Consider the following 18,608-nt stretch of genomic DNA (forward strand, 5'->3'; position numbering starts at 1 on the left):
TGGTCTCAAACTCCTGGGCTCAGGTGATCCTCCCACCTCGGCCTCCCAAAGCCCTGGAATTATAGGCATGAGTCACTGTGTTTGGCCCTATCACCCCATTTAAATTCTGTTCAGGCTGGTGTAGTGGCTCATGCCTATAATCCCAACACTTTGGGAGGCCGAGGCAGGTGAGTCCCTGGCACTCACCTATGCTCAGATCACAAAGGTCTCAGCTTCCTGGGAGGAAGGTGTCACCCCTTCCTATGGATAGGAGCCCAGAGGCTGGGGACCCTGATGCTGACTCAGTAGATCCGTGTCTGTTTGCCGCAGGTGAGGTTGGGCTGGTTCAGTGCATCCCACATGAGCAGCATCTCATAAGGCAGGAAGCGGTGCACCAGCAGCAGGTCTCGGTAGAAGCAGGGGTCAAAGGCGGACAGGTGTTGCGATGGGGCATGCACACCAGCCGTGCGGATGCCGCTGTGGGAGGTAGGCTTCAGTCCCTCGAGCTCCAGACACATACCCAGGAAGACATCATCAATAGGGAAGAGGTCCAAGACAGGAGCGGCACGGCGCAGGGCAGCGGCAGTGAAGCGGGACAGCAGGAAGCCACCACCCGCACAGTAGGGTGGGTACCGCTCATTCTGAGTCACCACCTTCGGCACATAGTACTTGCTCCACAAAACCCGGATGGGGCCCACGTTTCGGATCAGTTGCCCCACGAAGAGGTGGCGGCCAGGGTCATGGTCCTGCAGGTAGGAGACCATGTTGTCTGTGTGTGCAAAGACGTCATCATCGCCGTTGAGCACGAAGCTGGCATTGGTGCACCTCGTCTCCTGCCACTGTAAGAACAGCACCTGCAGGCAGGGTGGGCAGGGCATGCTTGCTTGAGGGCTGGAGAAATTGGCCTTGGGTCTCTGTTGGCCACTCCAGTCCAGTGAGCCCAGGAAAGAGAGTGTCCACAATCTGGCCTGGGTTTGAAGCCCTGCCCTGTGGGGTTACTTGGGAAAACCCTCTCTGTGCCTTAGTTTCCAACTCTCTAAACAGGCCTTATCATGTGCCTCTAGGAGTGTTGGGGAATCCATGGAGACCATGCTCCATGAAGCACCAAGAAATGCTGGAAAATTGTTACATTTACATTTATTGCTATTTCTTCCAACTCTGCCTGGCAAAGCCCTGTTGTTAAATCATCATTTGTGTGAATTTTGTTTGTTTGTTTCTGAGATAGGGTCTTACTCTATTACCCAGGCTAGAGTGTAGTGGTACGATCATAGTTCATTGCAGCCTTGAATTCCTGGGCTCAAGTGATCCTCCCACCTCAGCCTCCCAAGTAGCTGGGACTACAGACACATGCCACTACTCCTGGCTAATTAAAAAATATAAATTTTTTTAGAGATGGGATCTTGCTATGCTGCCGAGGCTGGTCTTAAACTCCAGGCCTCAAAGGATCCTCCCACCTCAGCCTCCTAAAGTGCTGAGATTACAAGCATGAGCCACCACCCCTGTGTAATTAATTAATTAATTAATTAATTATTTTTTAGATGGAGTTTTCGCTCTTGTTGCCCAGGCTGGAGTGCAGTGGTACAATCTCGGCTCACCGCAACCTCCACCCTCTGGGTTCAAGCAATTTTCCTGCCTCAGCCTCCCAAGCAGCTGGGATTACAGGTATGCGCCACCACGCCTGGCCAATTTTTTGTATTTAGTAGAGACGGGGTTTCACCATGTTGGTCAGGCTGGTCTTGAACTCCTGACCTCAGGTGATCCACCTGCCTTGGCCTCCCAAAGTGCTGGGATTATAGGCATGAGCCACCGTGTCCTGCCTGTGTGATTGTTAACATCCACCTCTCCCAGCAAACACTGGGCTTCCCTACTTGGGTCTGTGTCTCTCTCTTTCTATTCATGCCATCTCCCTCAGCACCCAGCATAGTGCCAGTGCTTCACGGGTGCTAGGTTCATATTTGTCAAGTTGACGTTTATCACAGACTTTTGCGGGTTATTTTTTTGAGACAGAGTCTCACTCTGTCAACCAGGCTGGAGTGCCGTGGCAGGATCTTGGCTCACTGCAAACTCCACCTCCAGGGTTCAAGCAATCCTCCTGCCTCAGCCTCTTAAGAAGCTGGTTTCGAACTCCTGGCCTCAAGTGATCCACCCACCTCGGCCTCCCAAAGTGCTGGGATTATAGGCATGAGCCACTGTGCCCGGCCACTTTTGTGTTTTCAGAACACAGCACGTTGAGAGGCCGTGGCCCCTACCCACCTCAGCCTCAGTTTCCCCTATGGTAACCTACATGGGCTGGGTATCTGCTTGTTGCTGGGTGCTGTGTTTAGTGCTTACCTACCTTGAATCCTGAATTCACCGTTAGGAGGCAGAAGTGGTCCTCAATCTTATTTACAGACGAGGGAACAGAGGCTCTCCAGAGAAGACTGCAGTAAGGTCACCCGCAGAGAAACGGCTACCAGAGGCCTTGAGCCCAGGCCTGCCTGTACCTCCTACGAGCAGGAACCTGCAGAGTTCCCTGTTCCTCCTTGAAAACGTTATCTCTACTTGTCTTGCTCTACTTGAGGACCTAGGAGGGGTCCTTGGAGTCCTTCCATTTCCTCATCTGCAGATGGGCAGGATTTTCTCACCTCTCCTGGGTTCTTTTATTAAAAAATAGAGACGAGGCTGTGTGCCGTGGCTCATGCTTGTAATCCCAGCACTTTGGGAGGCCAATGCAGTGTGGATCAACTTAGGTCAGGAGTTTCAGACCAGCCTGGCCAACATGGTGAAACCCCATCTCTGCTAAAAAGTACAAAAAAAATTAGCTGGACTTAGTGGCATGCACCTGTAATCCCAGCTACTCAGGAGGCTGAGGCAGGAGAATCACTTGAACTTGGGAGGTGGAGGTTGCAGTGAGCTGAGATCACACCACTGCACTCCAGCCTGGGCGACACAGCCAGACTCCATCTCAAAAAAAAAAAAAATAATAATAATAATTAATTTAAAAACATAAAAATTAATTAAAATTAAAAAAAAAAAAAAAAGACAAAGTCTTGCTATGTAGCTCAGGCTGGCCTGAAACTCTTGGGCTCAAGCAATCCTTCCTCCTTAGCCTCCGACAGTGCTGGGATTACAGGCATGAGCCACCACGCCCAGCTACCTCTCATGGCTTCTTGTCCATCAAAAAGGTCTCTACTGAGCACCTGTTGTGCACCTGAATGTATTCTAGGCATTAGGGACACAGCAGTGAGTGAAACAGACACAGCCCCCAGTCTCATTGGGAGACAGAACCAGAACAAATAAACAAGGAGATGTTGGCTGGGCACAGTGGCTCACGCCTGTAATCCCAGCACTTTGGGAGGCTGAGGTGGGAAGATCGCCTGAGGTCAGGAGTTCGAGATTACCCTGGCCAACATGGTGAAACCCAGTCTCTACTAAAAATACAAAAATTAGCTGGGCATGGTGGCGAGTACCTGTAATCCCAGCTACTTGGGAGGCTGAGGCAGGAAGATTGTTTGAAACCAGGAGGCGGAGGTTGCAGTGAGCCCAGATCACACCACTGCACTCCAGCCTGGGCAACAGAGCAAGACTCCATTGAAAAAATAAATAAATAAACATAAAAATAAACAAGAAGATGTGTCTCTGTCATTGCCAAGATGAGTTGGACATTCAGCACTGGTCTGGGTGCCTTATAAATGCCATCTCCTGTAAACCTCACAACAGCCCTCAGAGGTGGGTGGGACTCATTCACATCCCATTTTCCAGGTGAGAAAACTGAGGCACAGAGAGGTGAATGAACTCCTCCAAGGTCGAACAACAAGTAAGAGGCAGAGCTTGGATTTGAACCCGCATCATCAGGCTTGAGCTCTGTGCTAGTAACCTAGCTCCTTTACCCTTCCCCCCAGCCACCCTGGGAAGAAGACGATTTGGGGTCACCACGAGGCTAGTGAGGACAGCGGAGGGACACAATGGGCTGTGATGGACTGATGAGAGCTTCTGGTCCCCTGGGTCCCTCAGGAGTGGGTGGCAATTTGGACAAGAAGGATAGGTGGCCCTGATCAGGTGACCCCAACCCAGCGCACCTGCTTGAGCGTGAGGTTGAAGAAGGAGTCGTGGAAGTCCCACTGCAGGATGTCTCCGTGAGTCTGTGCCTCCAGCTGCAGCAGCCAGTTGACCTTGCGGGCCTGGTGTGGGTCGGGGGCTGTGCCCACCAGGAAGAGGAGGCGCAGCTGCAAACCCCGCACCTTGCGCTCGCGGCCCCACGTGCGCCGCAGCAGCTCGCGGCGCTCATAGTTGGTGGGGGAGGACTTGATCACCAGCAGCAGGAAAACCGGCTGCGCGCACTTAGAAGGGGGCACGTCCAGCAGCAGGGGAAAGTCGCGGCAGTGTTTGTACAGCAGGAAGTCCCGAACATTCTTCGGCTGCTTGGCGAAGTCCGAGTGGTTGGCCATAGAGGTGTTGGCCTGGCACGGGGCCCGGGCTGGGTGGGTGGGTGGAGTGGGCCAGGCCAGGGCCTTGGGGGTCGCCGGTGGCTGCTCCTGGACCTTGCAGGTGGGTGGTGACACTTGCAGACTGAAGAGGAGGAGGAGAGTAAAAGCGACAATGGCCAGAATGAGGGTGGCATTCGGCCGCAGGTGCCGGAGATACTTCATCCTGGCCAGCCAGGGTCTGGGGTCAGCCTGAGGAGCCCCCGGGCGGCTCCTGTGGAAAACAAAACTCACTGAACGCTCATCTTGAGCAAAGTGCTTTTCCTGTGACCCCCAACACCTGGTTGCACCTATACAGTTGCTCAGGTTGGCAAAATATTGAAATTCACCCCTTACTTAACTCCTCCACCCCTTAAAAGATCCACTTCAAGGCATTCCAACCCCTGTTGGCTCTGACAGGTGCCCTGGCCCTCCCTGCTGGGGATTAATTAATTAATTAATTTTTTTTTGAGACAGCATCTCTCTCTCGTTCTGTTGCCCAGGCTGGAGTACACTGTCTTAATTTCAGCTTACTGCAGACTCCACCTCATGGGTTCAAGCGATCCTCCTGCCTCAGCCTCCTGAGTAGCTGGGATTACAGGTGTGCACCACCGTGCCTGGTTAATTTTTTTGTATTTTTAGTAGAGATGGGGTGTCACCATGTTGGCCAGGCTGGTCCTGAACTCCTGGCCTCAAGTGATCCACCTGCCTCGGCCTCCCAAAGGGCTGCAATGACAGGCATGAGTCACCGTACCCTGCCTTTCCATGTGAAGTCTTAGTTTCCTTATTAGGACATGGGGGTGCTGAGATTCCCTGCTCCAGTACACACACACACATACAATGGGGCCACTGCTCCCTGACTGCAAAGGGCTTGACACATATTAGCTGTGTGGTGACCACCTCAGTGACTGTCAGTCTACCACCCTGGCTACCTTAATTCCCCAACTATTCCCTACTTACAGACAGGGACAGTGAGGCTCAGCATGGAGCAGTATCAGAACCCAGGACTTTTTTTTTTTTTTTTTTTTGAGACGGAGTCTCACTCAGTCGCCCAGGCTGGAGTGCAGTGGCACAATCTCGGCTCACTGCAAGCTCCGCCTCCTGGGTTCATGCCATTCTCTGCCTCAGCCTCCCAAGTAGCTGGGACTACAGGCGCCTGCCGCCACGCCTGACTAATTTTTTGTATTTTTAGTAGAGATGGGGTTTCACCGTGTTAGCCAGGATGGTCTCGATCTCCTGACCTCGTGATCCACCCGCCTCGGTCTCCCAAAGTGCTGGGATTACAGGCATGAGCCACCGCGACCGGCCAGGACTTTTTTTTTTTTTTTTTTGAGATGGAGTTGCCCAGGCTGGAGTACAGTGGTGCAATCTCGGCTCACTGCAACCTCCGCCTCCTGGTTCGAGTGATTCTCTTGCCTCATCCTCCAGAGTAGCTGGGACCACAGGCACGTGCCACCACACCCGGTTAATTTTTTTTTTTCTTTTTTCTTTTTTTTTTGAGACGGAGTCTCGCTCTGTCGCCTGGGCTGGAGTGCAGTGGCCGGATCTCAGCTCACTGCAAGCTCTGCCTCCTGGGTTTAGGCCATTCTCCTGCCTCAGCCTCCCAAGTAGCTGGGACTACAAGCGCCCGCCACCTCACCCGCCCGGCTAGTTTTTTGTATTTTTTAGTAGAGACGGGGTTTCACCATGTTCGCCAGGATGGTCTTGATCTCCTGACCTCGTAATCCGCCTGTCTCGGCCTCCCAAAGTGCTGGGATTACAGGCTTGAGCCACCGCGCCCGGCCCACACCCGGTTAATTTTTTAGAGATGAAGTTTCACCATGTTGGCCAGGATGGTCTGATATCCTGATCTCATGATCTGCCCACCTTAGCCTTCCAAAGTGCTGGGATTACAGGCATGAGCCACCGTGCCTGGCCAGAACCCAGAACTTTGACAGGTAAGGTATGCCCACCTCATACGTCCCTCAACTCGGGGTCACTGGGAGACTCCCTTCCCAGACCTCAGGGCCTCCCAGAATCTATCACAAGGGACTGCGTAATGGATGGCACCAAACATCCCTCAAAGAGAACCTGGCCAACTCTCAGCCACCTGGGGCACAGACAGGTGAATATCTGTGAATATGCATGAGTCCAATCCTGTTAACTGTCACAGTGACTCAGCAGCCCTAGAGTGTTAACTGAGCACCTACTGTATGCTAGATGCTAGGGAGGCAGCCGTGACCAAGCCAGCCCTGCCCTCACTATAATAAGTAGAACAGCTTAGGCACATGGTGAAACCCCATCTCTACAAAAAACACAAAAATTAGGCTGGGTGCAGTGGCTCACACCCATAATCCCAGCACTTTAGGAAGCCAAGGCAGGTGGATTACTTGAGGTCAGGAGTTCGAGACCAGCCTGGCCAACATGGGGAAACTCACTCTCTACAAAAAACAAACAAACAAACAAACAAAAAATTAGCCAGGTGTGGTGGGCGCCTGTAGTTCCAACTGCTCGGGAAGCCGAGGCAGGAAAATCACTTGAACCCAGGAGGTGGAGGCTGCAGTGAGCTATGATCACGCCACTCCACTCCAGCCTGGATGACAGAGCAAGACTCTGTCTCAAAACAAAACAAAACAAAAAATTAGCAGGCTGTGGTAGCATGCACTTGTGGTTTCAGTCACTTGGGAGGCTGAGGTGGGAGGATTACCTGAGCCTAGGACTTCATGGCTGCAGTGAGCTATGATCACACCACTGCACTCCAGCCTGGGCAACAGAGCAAGACACTGTCTCAAAAAAAAAAATTGTAAATGATATGAACAATTAGTGACAGCCATATTAATTGCTACTGAGGCAGGTCCACAGGGGACCTGAGCAACGTAGGATCAGGGAGGTCCTGAAGGATGATGGGAATTCACTTGGGCAGACTGTGGGGAAGGGCATTCCAGACAGAGTGGAGTACGAGCAAAGGCCCTGAGGTGGATATAAATTTAGGGTGTTGGTGGCAGAGCAAGGAGGCTGATGTGATTGGGACAGGGGGTGAGAAAGGAGGTGATGATGGAATTATGGGACCCTGCTGGGGTACCAGAATAGAATGGGCAGGCCAGGAAGAATGTCTTGTTTCCTGTGAGAAGCAATGGGGAGCCATGGAGGGTCTATGAGCAGGGGAGGGATCAGATTTATGCCTTTAAGAAGTCCCCTGTGGGCTAGGCAAGGTGGCTCAGGCCTATAATCCCAGCACTCTGGGAGGCTGAAGTGGGAGAATTGCTTGAGTTTAGTTCGAGACCAGCCTGGGTAACATGGTGAAACCCCATCTCTACCCAAAATACAAAAGTTAGCCAGTTTGGTGATGCATGCTTGTAGTCCCAGCTATTCAGGAGGTTCAGGTGGGAGGATGGCCTGATCCCAGGAGTTTGAGGCTGCAGTGAGCTATAATCACATCACTCCAGCCCGGGCAGGAGAGAGAGACTGTCATTTCAAAAAAAAAAAAGTTCCCTGTGGTCACTAAGGGATTAGGAATATTTCAATCAGGGTAGGGCAACAAAAGGAGACCCTGTCTCTGCTAAAAGTAAAAAAAGGAAACAAAATTAGCTGAGTGTGGTGGTGTATACCTGTAGTCCCAGCTACTCGGGAGGCTGAGGTTGGGGGAGATTGGGTAACATCTGGGTGGAAGAGTTTGGTGGTCTAGACAGAGGCTGGCTGCTGGGGTATAGGAGAGTAGGCAGGTTTAGAAAATAAGGTGAAGGGCAGGCGCATTGGCTCACAACTGTCATCCCAGCACTTTGGGAGGCCAAGGTGGGTGGATCACCTGAGGTCAGGAGTTCAAGACCAGTCTGGTCAACATGGCGAAACCCCTGTCTCTACTAAATACAAAAAATTAGATACAAAAATTAGCAGGGCATGGTGGCTCATGACTGTAATCCCAGCTACTCCGGAGGCTCAGGCAGGAGAATTGCTTGAACCCAGGAGGCGGAGGTTGCAGTGAGCCAAGATCACACCACTGCACTCCAGCCTGGGTGACAGAGCAAGACTATGTCTCCAAAAAGAAAAGAAAAGAAAAAAAAAGATTACATGCGTGTAATCTCAGCACTTTGGGTGGCCAAGGTGGGTGGATCACTTGAGTTCAGGAGTTCGAGATCAGCCTGGCCAACATGGCAAAACCCAGTCTCTACTAAAAATACAAAAATTACCTGGCTGTGGTGGTGGGTGTCTGTAATCCCAGCTACTCAGGAGGCTGAGACAGTAGAATCACTTGAATCTGGAAGGTGGAGGTTGCAGTGAGCCAAGATCACGCCATTGTACTCCAGCCTGGGCAATAGAACAAGACTCTATCTCAAAAAAAAGAAAAAAAATAAATAAATAAGATGAAGAAACTCATCAATGTTTTGATTACAGCCCAGATGTTAGGAGATGTTGGGGGTGGAAAAAGAAGGATCAAAAGGAGCAGAATGTGAGGAACATCTGGGCAGTGGGAGACTCAGTCTGGTATCCAGGTGAGAGCGACTGGCACACGATGGCCTATAAGCCAGGAAGGCCCAACAGGTATTGATTGTGTGTGCTGTATTTTAAGAGACGGGGTCTCACTATGTTGTCCAGGCTGGTCTTGAATTCCTGGCCTCAAACAATCCTTTTGCCTTGGCTTCCCAAAGTGCTGGGATTATAGACATGAACCACCTTGCCAGCTAATTTTTTAAATTTTTTTTTTTTTTTTTTTTTGAGATGGAGTCTCGCTCTGTCGCCCAGGCTGGAGTGCAGTGGCCGGATCTCAGCTCACCGCAAGCTCCACCTCCCGGGTTTACGCCATTCTCCTGCCTCAGCCTCCCAAGTAGCTGGGACTACAGGTGCCCGCCACCTCGCCCGGCTAGTTTTTTGTATTTTTTAGTAGAGATGGGGTTTCACTGTGTTAGCCAGTATGGTCTCGATCTCCTGACCTCGTGATCTGCCCGTCTCGGCCTCCCAAAGTGCTGGGATTACAGGCTTGAGCCACCGCGCCCGGCCTTTTTTTTTTTTTTAAGCAATAGGATCTCACTTGCTCTGTTGCCCAGGCTGGAGTGCAGTGGCGATATAGCTTACTGCATCCTCCAGCTCCTGGGCTCAAGTGATCCTCCTGCCTTATCCTCCCAAGTAGCTGGGACCACAGGCACCAGTCATCACCCCTGGTGCCAACAGTTGATTGATGGAGGAGCACATCAGATGTTCCCTGCATGTAACAGTGCCTCTCCTGCACTCCTGTTCAGGTGGGTGAAGAAACTTCACCCCAAGCCAGACATGGTGCCACCAGTGTCCAGCAGTGATGTCCAGGCTGATTCTTGGGGACCCTCGCCTGGCCGCCCGCTGCCAGACCAGTCTGTCCTGCCTGGAGCTGTTTGCCCTTCAAGTGCCAGTGTGATTTTGCCATTCTCCAGAACCCACTTCCTCAAATGCACACAGAAAAGCCACTTATTTCCTCTGCCAAGACCCAGAAGCCTCCGCCTGGGGTGTGCCTGCAGGATGTGGGTCCTCTCTGCTGCCATCTTTCCCGCACAATCTCTGCCCTCACTCATCTGCTCCAGCTGTACCAGCCCCTTAAACATGGCCCGGTGCGGTGGCTCACATCTGTAATCCTGGCACTTTGGGAGGTCGAGGAGGGCAGATCACCTGAGGTCAGGAGTTCGAGACCAGCCTGCCCAACATGGTGAAATCCTGTCTCTACTAAAAATACAAAAATTAGCCAGGCATGGTGGCACGCATCTGTAATCCCAGCTACGCAGAAGGCTGAGGCAGGAGAATCACTTGAATCCAGGAGGTGGAGGTTGCAGTGAGCCGAGATCGTGCCACTGTACTCCAGCCTGGGCAACATAGCCAGACTCTGTCTCAAAAAAAAAAAAATTCTTTAACACCCAGGCTCAGGCCGGATGCAGTAGCTCATGCCTATAATCATCGCACTTTGGGAGGCTGAGGCAGGAGGATTGCTTGAGCCCAGGAGTTCAAGACCAGCCTGAGCAACAAAGGGAGACTCTTTATGTGCTAAAAATAAAAAAAAAGAAAAAGAAAAAAATTAGCTGAGTATGGTGGTGTATGCCTGTAGTCCCAGCTACTCAGGAGGCTGAGGTGGGAGGATCACTTGAGCCCTGGAAGTGAAGGCTGCAGGGAGCTGTGATTGTACCCCCAGCCTGGCAAGAAAGCGAGACCCTGTCTCAAAATAAACAAAAACCATCTAAGCTCAGCCCTGTCTGAGGGCCTTTGCACCAGTCACTGCCTCCACCAAAGACCCCGTTCCTTCCAGCTCTTTCCCCAGTCTTCATATTTGGGCTTCTCCTGAAATGTCACCTCCAAGAGGCTTCAACCTCCCAGCTAAAACATCTAGCCCCAGCACTGCTGATGTCTGTAGCATTCACCACCATCAGACACGGGAAATCTCATCGCTTCTCTCCTGTCCGTCTGCTCAGCCAGCCTGAAGCCCCAGGGCTGCACATCTTATCTCCTGCAACTGTGCTCCCACGGGATGCTATCTAGTTTGTTGCAGAAGGCAAAAAATATGACAGCCATCACCTCCTATCTCACTGCAACCTTGCCCCCACTCCACGAGGCAGCAGCCACAGTCCCCTGCCGCACAGGTTCTGCCTCAGAAGACAAACAGATTTATAGCTTGGGAGACTAGTAAGCCTTGGGCAGCCATGATTCAGTCAAGATAAGTCACCTGTAATCCCAGTGCTTTAGGAGGCTGAGGCTGAGGCAGGAGGATCACTTGAGCTTAGGTTCTCAAGACCAGCGTGGGTAACATAGCAAGACCCTGTCTCTACAAATTTTTTTTTTTGGAGACAGAGTCTTGTTAGGTCACCCAGGCTGGAGTGCAATGGTATGATCTCGACTCACTACAACCTCTGCTTCCCGAGTTCAAGCGATTTTCCTGCCTCAGCCTCCCGAATAGCTGGGACTACAGGCACGTGCCACCATGCCTCACTAATTTTGGTATTTTTAGTAGAGACAGGGTTTTACCATGTTGGGTAGGCTGTTCTCGAACCCCTGACCTCAAGTGATCCACCCACCTCGGCCTCCCAAAGTGCTGGGATTACAGGCGTGAGCCACCATGCCCGGCCAAAAAAACCTTTTTTAAATTAGCCTGGTGTGGTGGTGGTGAGTGCCTATAGTCCCAGCTACTCAGGAGGCTGAGGTGGGAGGATCACTTGAGCCCAAGAGTTCAAGACCAGCTTGGGCAACATGGTGAGACTCTGTCTCTACAAAAAATTTAAAAATTAGCCAGGTGTGGTGGCGTGCACCTGTAGTCCCAGCTACTTGGGAAGCTGAGGCAGGAGAATCGCTTGAGCCCAGGAGTTCGAGGCTGCAGTGAGCTATGATAGCACCACTGCACTCCAGCCTGGGCAACAGAGCAAGACCCTGTCTCAAAACAAAAAAAACAAAAAACAACTGGGTGTGGTGGCTCACACCTGTAATCCCAGCAGTTTGGGAGGCTGAGATGGAAGGATCACTTGAGCCCAAGAGTTTGGGCAACATGGCAAAACTCCATCTCTACAAAAAATACAAAAATTAGCCAGGCATGGTGGTGTGTGCCTGTAGTCCCAGCTACTTGGGAGGCTGAGGTAGGAGGATCATTTGAGCCTGGGAGGTCAAGCTGCAGTGAGCCATGATCTCGCCACAGTACTCCAGCCTGAGGAATAGAGCAAGACCTAGTCTTTAAAAAAAAAGTGCTATGTGTTAGTGAAGTACTGAATATTAACAATCTATTAACTATAGAGGAGGTGCCTAGTATTTGTAACATACAAAATAGTTGCAAAGCAACAATTAAAAGTTGCAAGTTGTGTCCAAATATAGGTTCTGAATTTTTTTTAAAGTTGCAACTCACATACATGATACATTAATATTAATAGTATTATGAGGAATATATATATATTTTCAGACAGAGCCTCTGTCGCCCAGGCTGGAGTGCAGTGGCGGGATCTCGGCTCACTGCAACCTCCGCCTCCTGGGTTCAAGTGATTCTCCTGCCTCAGTCTCCTAAGTAGCAGGGACTACAGGCATGTACCATCACACCTGGCTAATTTTTGTATTTTCAGTAGAGACGGAGTTTCGCCATGTTGGCTGGGCTGGTCTCGAACTCCTGATCTCAGGTGAATCCACCTGCCTTGGCCTCCCAAAGTGCTGGGATTATAGGTGTGAACTACCGCGCCCAGCCTAATAGTATCATGAGGAATATTAACAAGCCATAAACAGTCTTCAGATACCACATATTCATGGTCACTGAATATTCATGCTTCAATGCACAGATGATACTAAGTATTAATGACTCATTGAAAATTAACGACCACTAAATATGCAGAAGGGTTGTCTGCCCAGCAGAATCGTGGGCATTGGCGGCTGCATCCTGGCCCCATGTCCTCTGCCACTCTCAGGGGGCAGTCAAGGCTGGGCCCTTGCCCCAGGTGCAAGTGGCTCCAGGCACCTCTGTCGTCCTCAGCCCTGTTTTTTTTTTTTTTTATTCTGGAGACAGAGTCTTGCTCGCTCTGTTCCCCCAGGCTGGATTGCAGTGGTACGATCTTAGCTCACTGCAACTTCTGCCTCCTGGTTTCAAGCGATCCTCCTGCCTCAGCCTCCCAAGTAGCTGAGATTACAAGTGTGCACCACCACACCCGGCTAATTTTTGTATGTTTAGTAGAGACAGCGTTTCATCATGTTGGCCAAGCTGGTCTCAAACTCCTGACTTCAAGTGATCTGCCCGCCTCGGCCTCCCAAAGTGCTGGGATTACAGGCATGAGCCATTGCGCCCGATCTCAACCCTGTTCTTGTCACTGTCTCTAAGAGACGTGGGGCATGTGAAAGTCATCGAGGACCCTGCTGGTACCACCCAGGGCTAGATCTGCCCCCCTCACTCCCAGGACTGTTTGGAGACCACGGGTGACGGGGAGTGGCACAGGGGGGCGGGGAATGTCCTGCCTGACACTGACTCAGAGGTCTCCATAGCATTAAGGTAATTCTCCCTGTGTAACTCCCACTTTCCAGATGAGGAAACTGAGGCCCAGTTAGGGCTACTTCTGGATGCCTCTTCAGCTACTCCCAGGCCCGGATACCCCTAACTGGTCTGGTCGCTGGCTCTCGGTCTCTGCCTTGCCTGCAGCTGGGAGGACTGGTCTGTGAGCTGATGCCTTTGAAGCAGCCATGGGGACCCCCGACAGCCCTTGAGAAAGGACCTTCTGACCCAGCTACTGACCATCCATGGGACGTGGGCCGAGTACGTGGGGCCACCCAGACCTTAGCATCCTCCTCTGCAAAGCTGGGATGGTCAGCTGGGTGTGGTGGCTCATACCTGTAATCCCAGCACTTTGGGAGGCAGAGGCAGGCAAATCATGAGGTCAGGAGTTTGAGACCAGCCTGGCCAACATGGTGAAACCCCATTTCTACTAAAAATACAAAATATTAGCTAGGTGTAATGGTGGGCACCTGTAATCCCAGCTACTCAGGAGCCTGAGGCAGGAGAATCTCTTGAACCCAGGAGGCGGAGGTTGCAGTGAGCTGAGATCGCGCCACTGCATTCCAGCCCGGGTGAAAGAGTAAGAATCCGTCTCAAAAAAAAAAAAAGCTGGGATGGTGGCAGAGCCACCAACTGACAATCAGCATTGTTGTCCGCCGCTGTTTCTCCAATTCTCACCAATCCTAAATTGGGATTTGGATGGAAGTGTGGAACATTCTGAGGCCGCCAAAAGGCAAGGCAAGGAGTGGAGGGTGAGAGAAGCTTCTGGAAGAATCCTGTTTGAATACATAAGGTCCTGGGAAAGGCTAGAGGGTCAAGTGGCAGATCCAAGCAGTGGCCTTTTCTCCAAGTGGCACATATGTGAAGTGCCAACAATGAGGTTTTTTTTTTTTTTTTTTTTTTTGAGACAGGGTCTGGCTCTGTCACCCAGGCTGGAGTGGTGCAGTGGCACGATCATAGCTCACTGCAGCCTCCAACTCCAGGGCTCAACTGATCCTCCTGCCTAAGCCTCCTGAGTAGCTGGGACCACAGGCGTTCATCACCACCACTGGCTAATTTCACTTTTGTAGAGATGGGTCTAGCTATGTTGCCCAGGCTGGTCTCCAACTCCTGGGCTCAAGTGATCCTCCCACCTTGGCCTCCCAAAGTGCTGGGATTACAGGTGTGAGCCACCACACCCAGTCATGATTTTTTTTTTTTTTTGAGACAGAGTCTCTGTCGCCCAGGCTGGAGTGCAGTGGTGCTATCTTGGCTCACTGCAACCTCTGCCTCCAGGGTTCAAGAGATTCTTCTGTCTCAGCCTCCAGAGTAGCTGGGATTACAGGTGTGCATTACCATGCCCAGCTAATTTTTGTATTTTTAGTAGAGATGGGGTTTCACCATGTCGCCCCGGCTGGTCTCAAACTCCTGACCTCAGGTGATCTGCCCGCCTTGGTCTCCCAAAGTGCTGGGAATACAGGTGTGAGCCACCGCACCCAGCCACAATGAGATTTAATGGCAACTGCCACCACCCTTATCACTCGCATAGTTGTGACTGTTACTGCTCTGAGCAAGTGCTGAGCACCTAGTGTGTGCCACATCTGGGTCTAGGTTCCGAGGACACAGCCAAGATAATGGAGAGAAACACTCGTGTGCACAGGATGCTAATACACTAACAGGGGACAGAGAAGTGGCAAACAGGACAATTTTCCAGAGGAGTGCAACCTCTGGGGGTGAAGAAACTCCAGGGTGGAAGTTGGGGATGCTTGCAAGAGAAGGTGTGAGCCCCTGGCCTGTGGAGGAACCCGAGGAGTCTCACTGAGCCTTCCAGAGGGGAGCCTAGGGTCCAGGTGGGCGATCTGTGCAGAGGGTGCACCTCTATCCAAGATCACACAGCCGACTGACGCCAGGGCGGGTTGGTGGGATTTGAACCCTGACCTGAGGGTGGTTCCTCATCTGTTCTTACCAGTTTGGGTTTCCCAATAATGATGCACTGGTCGCTTTTTACAAGGAGCAGGAGTTGCTTTTGCAAACAGAAGGGGAAGAAAAGAAGAAGAAATAGCCCAGTAAATTCTTTAGGTTCACAATGGCCGGACCCTGCTTTAGTGAAACCATGTGTGCTAGTGAGTTCTATCAATATACACCCAATATTCACACCGGGGAACGCCTGGATGTGGAAAAAGGGGTGGGGCGGGGCAGGATGACAGATGACACACACACTTTAGACCTTGGTGTCCTGGGTTTCTAGGTCCCGAGGCTCCGTCATGGATGACTCATTGTATGTCACCCATGCCAGCCCTACCCCGTTGCAGGAACTGCCTGGGGCACCTGTGTGAGACGGGAAAGGGGCCAAATAAACCCCAGACCTGGCCCAGTGGAGTCTCAAAGGACATCTCTGGGATCACTCCATAGATGGGGAAACTGAGGCTGGGAAGCCAGGCCGTGCATTGCAGTTCAACCTCAGACCCTTCCCACAATCCAGGAGTGATGGGGGAACTGAGGTATCATGGGCCCCTCCTCTGGGGACTTCCTGGACCCCCATGCCCTCAGGCCAATCAGGGCTCTTCTCCAAGCCTTGTGCTTAGAGCCCAGAAATATTCATGATATTATTTCTGTCGTGCAAAGATACATGTTATAAACGAGAACATAATGAGCTGCGTAATCAGGACTAGAATCAATATGCCAGGTCGTGTGTGCAGCCTGGCCACCATCTGTCCATCTAAACTCCATATCTGTGCTGAGAAGTAGGGCTGTATTTGCCCCATGTTTATGGACAGGAAAATTGAGGCACAGAGAGATCTAGAAATCCATCTAAGAAAGGTTGGGTGGGAGCCTAGTTCCTGTCTTTAACTCCCAGCTGATGAGACTTCCTTTAGTTTGCCATGTTGTTAGTGAGCTCACCATCATGAGGAGCAATCAAGCCAAGCCAGATTCCCACCAGGAAGAGGGTCCACAATATGCATCCTCCCTGGCTCATGGGGTTGGGGGAGTGAGCAAATTCCTGCCTTGCTCTGGGCCTCAGAGGCTGGTGGCAGGAGGAAATGTCACTCAGTGAGCCCTTACTTGCTCCTCCTGGGCCGACCTGGCTTGTCTGGATTCCCTGAACTCTGACCTGGAACACAGAAGCACCAAGGCCCCCTTTTGGTTCCCCCACACCCAGAGCACCTGCCAGGAACTGCCACACCTAGGGGTGAGGATCAGGGAAGGTGTCCAGGCTGGGCTGGGCAAACAGCCAACTGATAACCTAGGCCAGGTGGGGGCCCAGCTGCCTGACCTGGGGACCACACCTCATTACTCCTGATTCTAGGCCCTGATACCAGCCCTGCCTGGTGTCACCTTGAGAACAGGGCAGTGGGAGGAAGTGATGGCCCCCAGGGTGGCTGCCCCTGGGTCCTGAATCCCAGATCTGGACTGCAGGAGGCCCTGGCCCAAGTTGAGGGGTGACCTCAGTTTCCTCTTGAGAAGTGTCCATTTAAAAAAATCAAGGCTGGGCATGGTGGCTCACGCCTGAAATCCCAGCACTTTGGGATGCCAAGGCAGGAGGACTGCTTGGGTCCAGGAGTTTCAGACCAGCCTGAACAACATAGTGAGACCCTGTCTCCACACACACAAAAATTTTAAAATTAGCTGCGTGTGGTGTGCACCTGTGGTCCCAGCTGCTCGGGAGGCTGAGGTGGGAGGATCACTTGAGCCCAGGAGGTTGAGGCTGCAGTGAGCAATGATCGAGCCACTGCTCTCCAGCCTGGGTGACAAAGTGAGACCCCCCAACCTCTACAAATAAAACAGACAAACAAATAAAGTTTAAATCTGACCCAGAGGAAAAGGTAGTCAGGATCCTTGGAACAGGAATGAATCTGAACAGTGGCTACAGACATTATTATTAATATAATTATGATGACAGCTGACTGTCCCCGGGCACCCACTGAGTGGCCACAGCTCTTATCCACTCAACTCATCCTCGCCAAGGTCCCATGCCATGAGATCCCCCCTTGACACATAGGGAAACTGAGGCTCAGAGACCTAACGCCACTCACGCAAGGGCCCCCAGCGGCTAGCAGTACACCTCATCACAAAAACTTCCTCTGACTGAACGCTTCGGGCATCCTCATCCCAGCTGAGTCACTGTTCCACCTCACGGAGGGGAAACTGAGGCCGGTTCAGAGAACAAGAGCAGTGTGTCCATGCCACACAGCCAGGGCCCCTGGAATGCCGCCCAGCACCTGGCAGGGCCTGCAGCACCGGAGCCGCAGGGAGAGAATGGGGGTCACCTGCAGTTCCAACCCAACCAGGGGACCCTGGTGCTGGCTTGCCCAGCTACTGCCAACCAAGGGGCCAACAATCTCAACAACGCAGGCAACAGTAATAGTTAACAGCCATGGCTGACTGAGCGGCATCTGCCTCGGGGTATGATCCCGCCCAATCTGGGAGGGGCGCCGGGGTCCTGGGTCGCCAGCCGTGGGAGAGGCTTCCTCCGCGACTTAGGTTCTAGCTGGCCTTGGGAACGCCGGAGACAATTACGGATGGGTGAGGGCAACCGGGTTCCTGAGACTCGGGGCTCCTGAATGTTCCCACATCTGCAGGGTATACGCGGTGGAGACCGGCAGGGGCTTTTCCAGAGCCCCAACTTCCCCACCCCGAAATCCCCACCACTGGGGTCCGCCAGATCCTCCGGGGGCTGCCGACACTCACCCCGACGACAGTCACGCTTCTGCCCCTCCACCTGCTCCTGTCCGCTTGCCAGCCGAAGACTTTTCACCTGAGCCAGAGCTCCCGCCCCTCCCCCGATTCTTCCCTCCCACCGGACTCACGCCTTCCCGCCTCCCTCTGCCTTCGCCTCCTGCCAGGCCCCCTCTTCCAGCTGGGCTGAGTTTCCTAGTGGCCCAGGCGAGTTCCCCGCCGGCTCCTCCCTCCCCGGCCACGCCCCTTCTCCTCCCTGGGCCCGGCCCCCACCTCTGCCATCCCCCTCTTGCCACCTTCGCCCCTCTCGGGGCGCACGACCCCACCCTGGGTCTGGTCCGCTGCTAGGGAATCTGGGGAATGAGTTCCCCGTGGCTGGAGATGAACAAGCAACGCCTCGTGGGTTCCTGGCACAGAGCCCGGTCGGCGATGGCCCACGTGTGTTCGGTGAAGAAATGATTGGATAAGGCCGTGGAGGAGGGAGGGAGGCAGGTTAAACCTTGCGGAGCCTCTGCTCTCTGCAGGGGATTCAAAGATTCCTGAACCACCCCCCCAAAAAAAAAAAAAGATTCCTGAACTCAGGGCGGGGC

The 18,608-nt window shown here is 52.5% G+C and overlaps 1 protein-coding gene across 3 annotated transcripts; it reads right to left on the reverse strand.

Annotated features, from left to right (window-relative positions):
* B3GNT3 (UDP-GlcNAc:betaGal beta-1,3-N-acetylglucosaminyltransferase 3) lies at window positions 1–18,553 on the reverse strand. 3 transcript variants are annotated; one of them, XM_033200002.1, is made up of 4 exons: window positions 18,031–18,116; window positions 15,308–15,364; window positions 4,038–4,656; window positions 1–833 (listed from the first exon to the last, which is right to left on the reverse strand). In XM_033200002.1, exons 3-4 carry the CDS (start codon window positions 4,605–4,607, stop codon window positions 282–284), a joined length of 1,122 nt encoding a protein of 373 aa, XP_033055893.1. In that variant the 5' UTR covers window positions 4,608–4,656; window positions 15,308–15,364; window positions 18,031–18,116; the 3' UTR covers window positions 1–281. The 3 variants fall into 3 exon arrangements, with proteins under 3 accessions (XP_033055893.1, XP_033055894.1, XP_033055892.1); XM_033200003.1 differs by lacking the exons at window positions 15,308–15,364; window positions 18,031–18,116 and adding an exon at window positions 18,150–18,553; XM_033200001.1 differs by lacking the exon at window positions 15,308–15,364.
* Window positions 18,554–18,608: the final 55 nt, after the last annotated feature.

This window comes from Trachypithecus francoisi, unplaced genomic scaffold (genome assembly GCF_009764315.1).
Source record: "Trachypithecus francoisi isolate TF-2019V2 unplaced genomic scaffold, Tfra_2.0 Lachesis_group5, whole genome shotgun sequence".
NCBI classification, from domain to species: Eukaryota; Metazoa; Chordata; class Mammalia; order Primates; family Cercopithecidae; genus Trachypithecus; species Trachypithecus francoisi.

Bases quoted from the DNA above. Each gene is read 5' to 3' on its own strand.
- B3GNT3 (XM_033200003.1), bottom strand. From the start codon at position 4,607: ATGAAGTATCTCCGGCACCTGCGGCCGAATGCCACCCTCATTCTGGCC. The intron at 834-4,037 runs GTGCGCTGGGTT...CCCTGCCTGCAG, and splicing joins TCAACCTCACGCTCAAGCAG to GTGCTGTTCTTACAGTGGCA.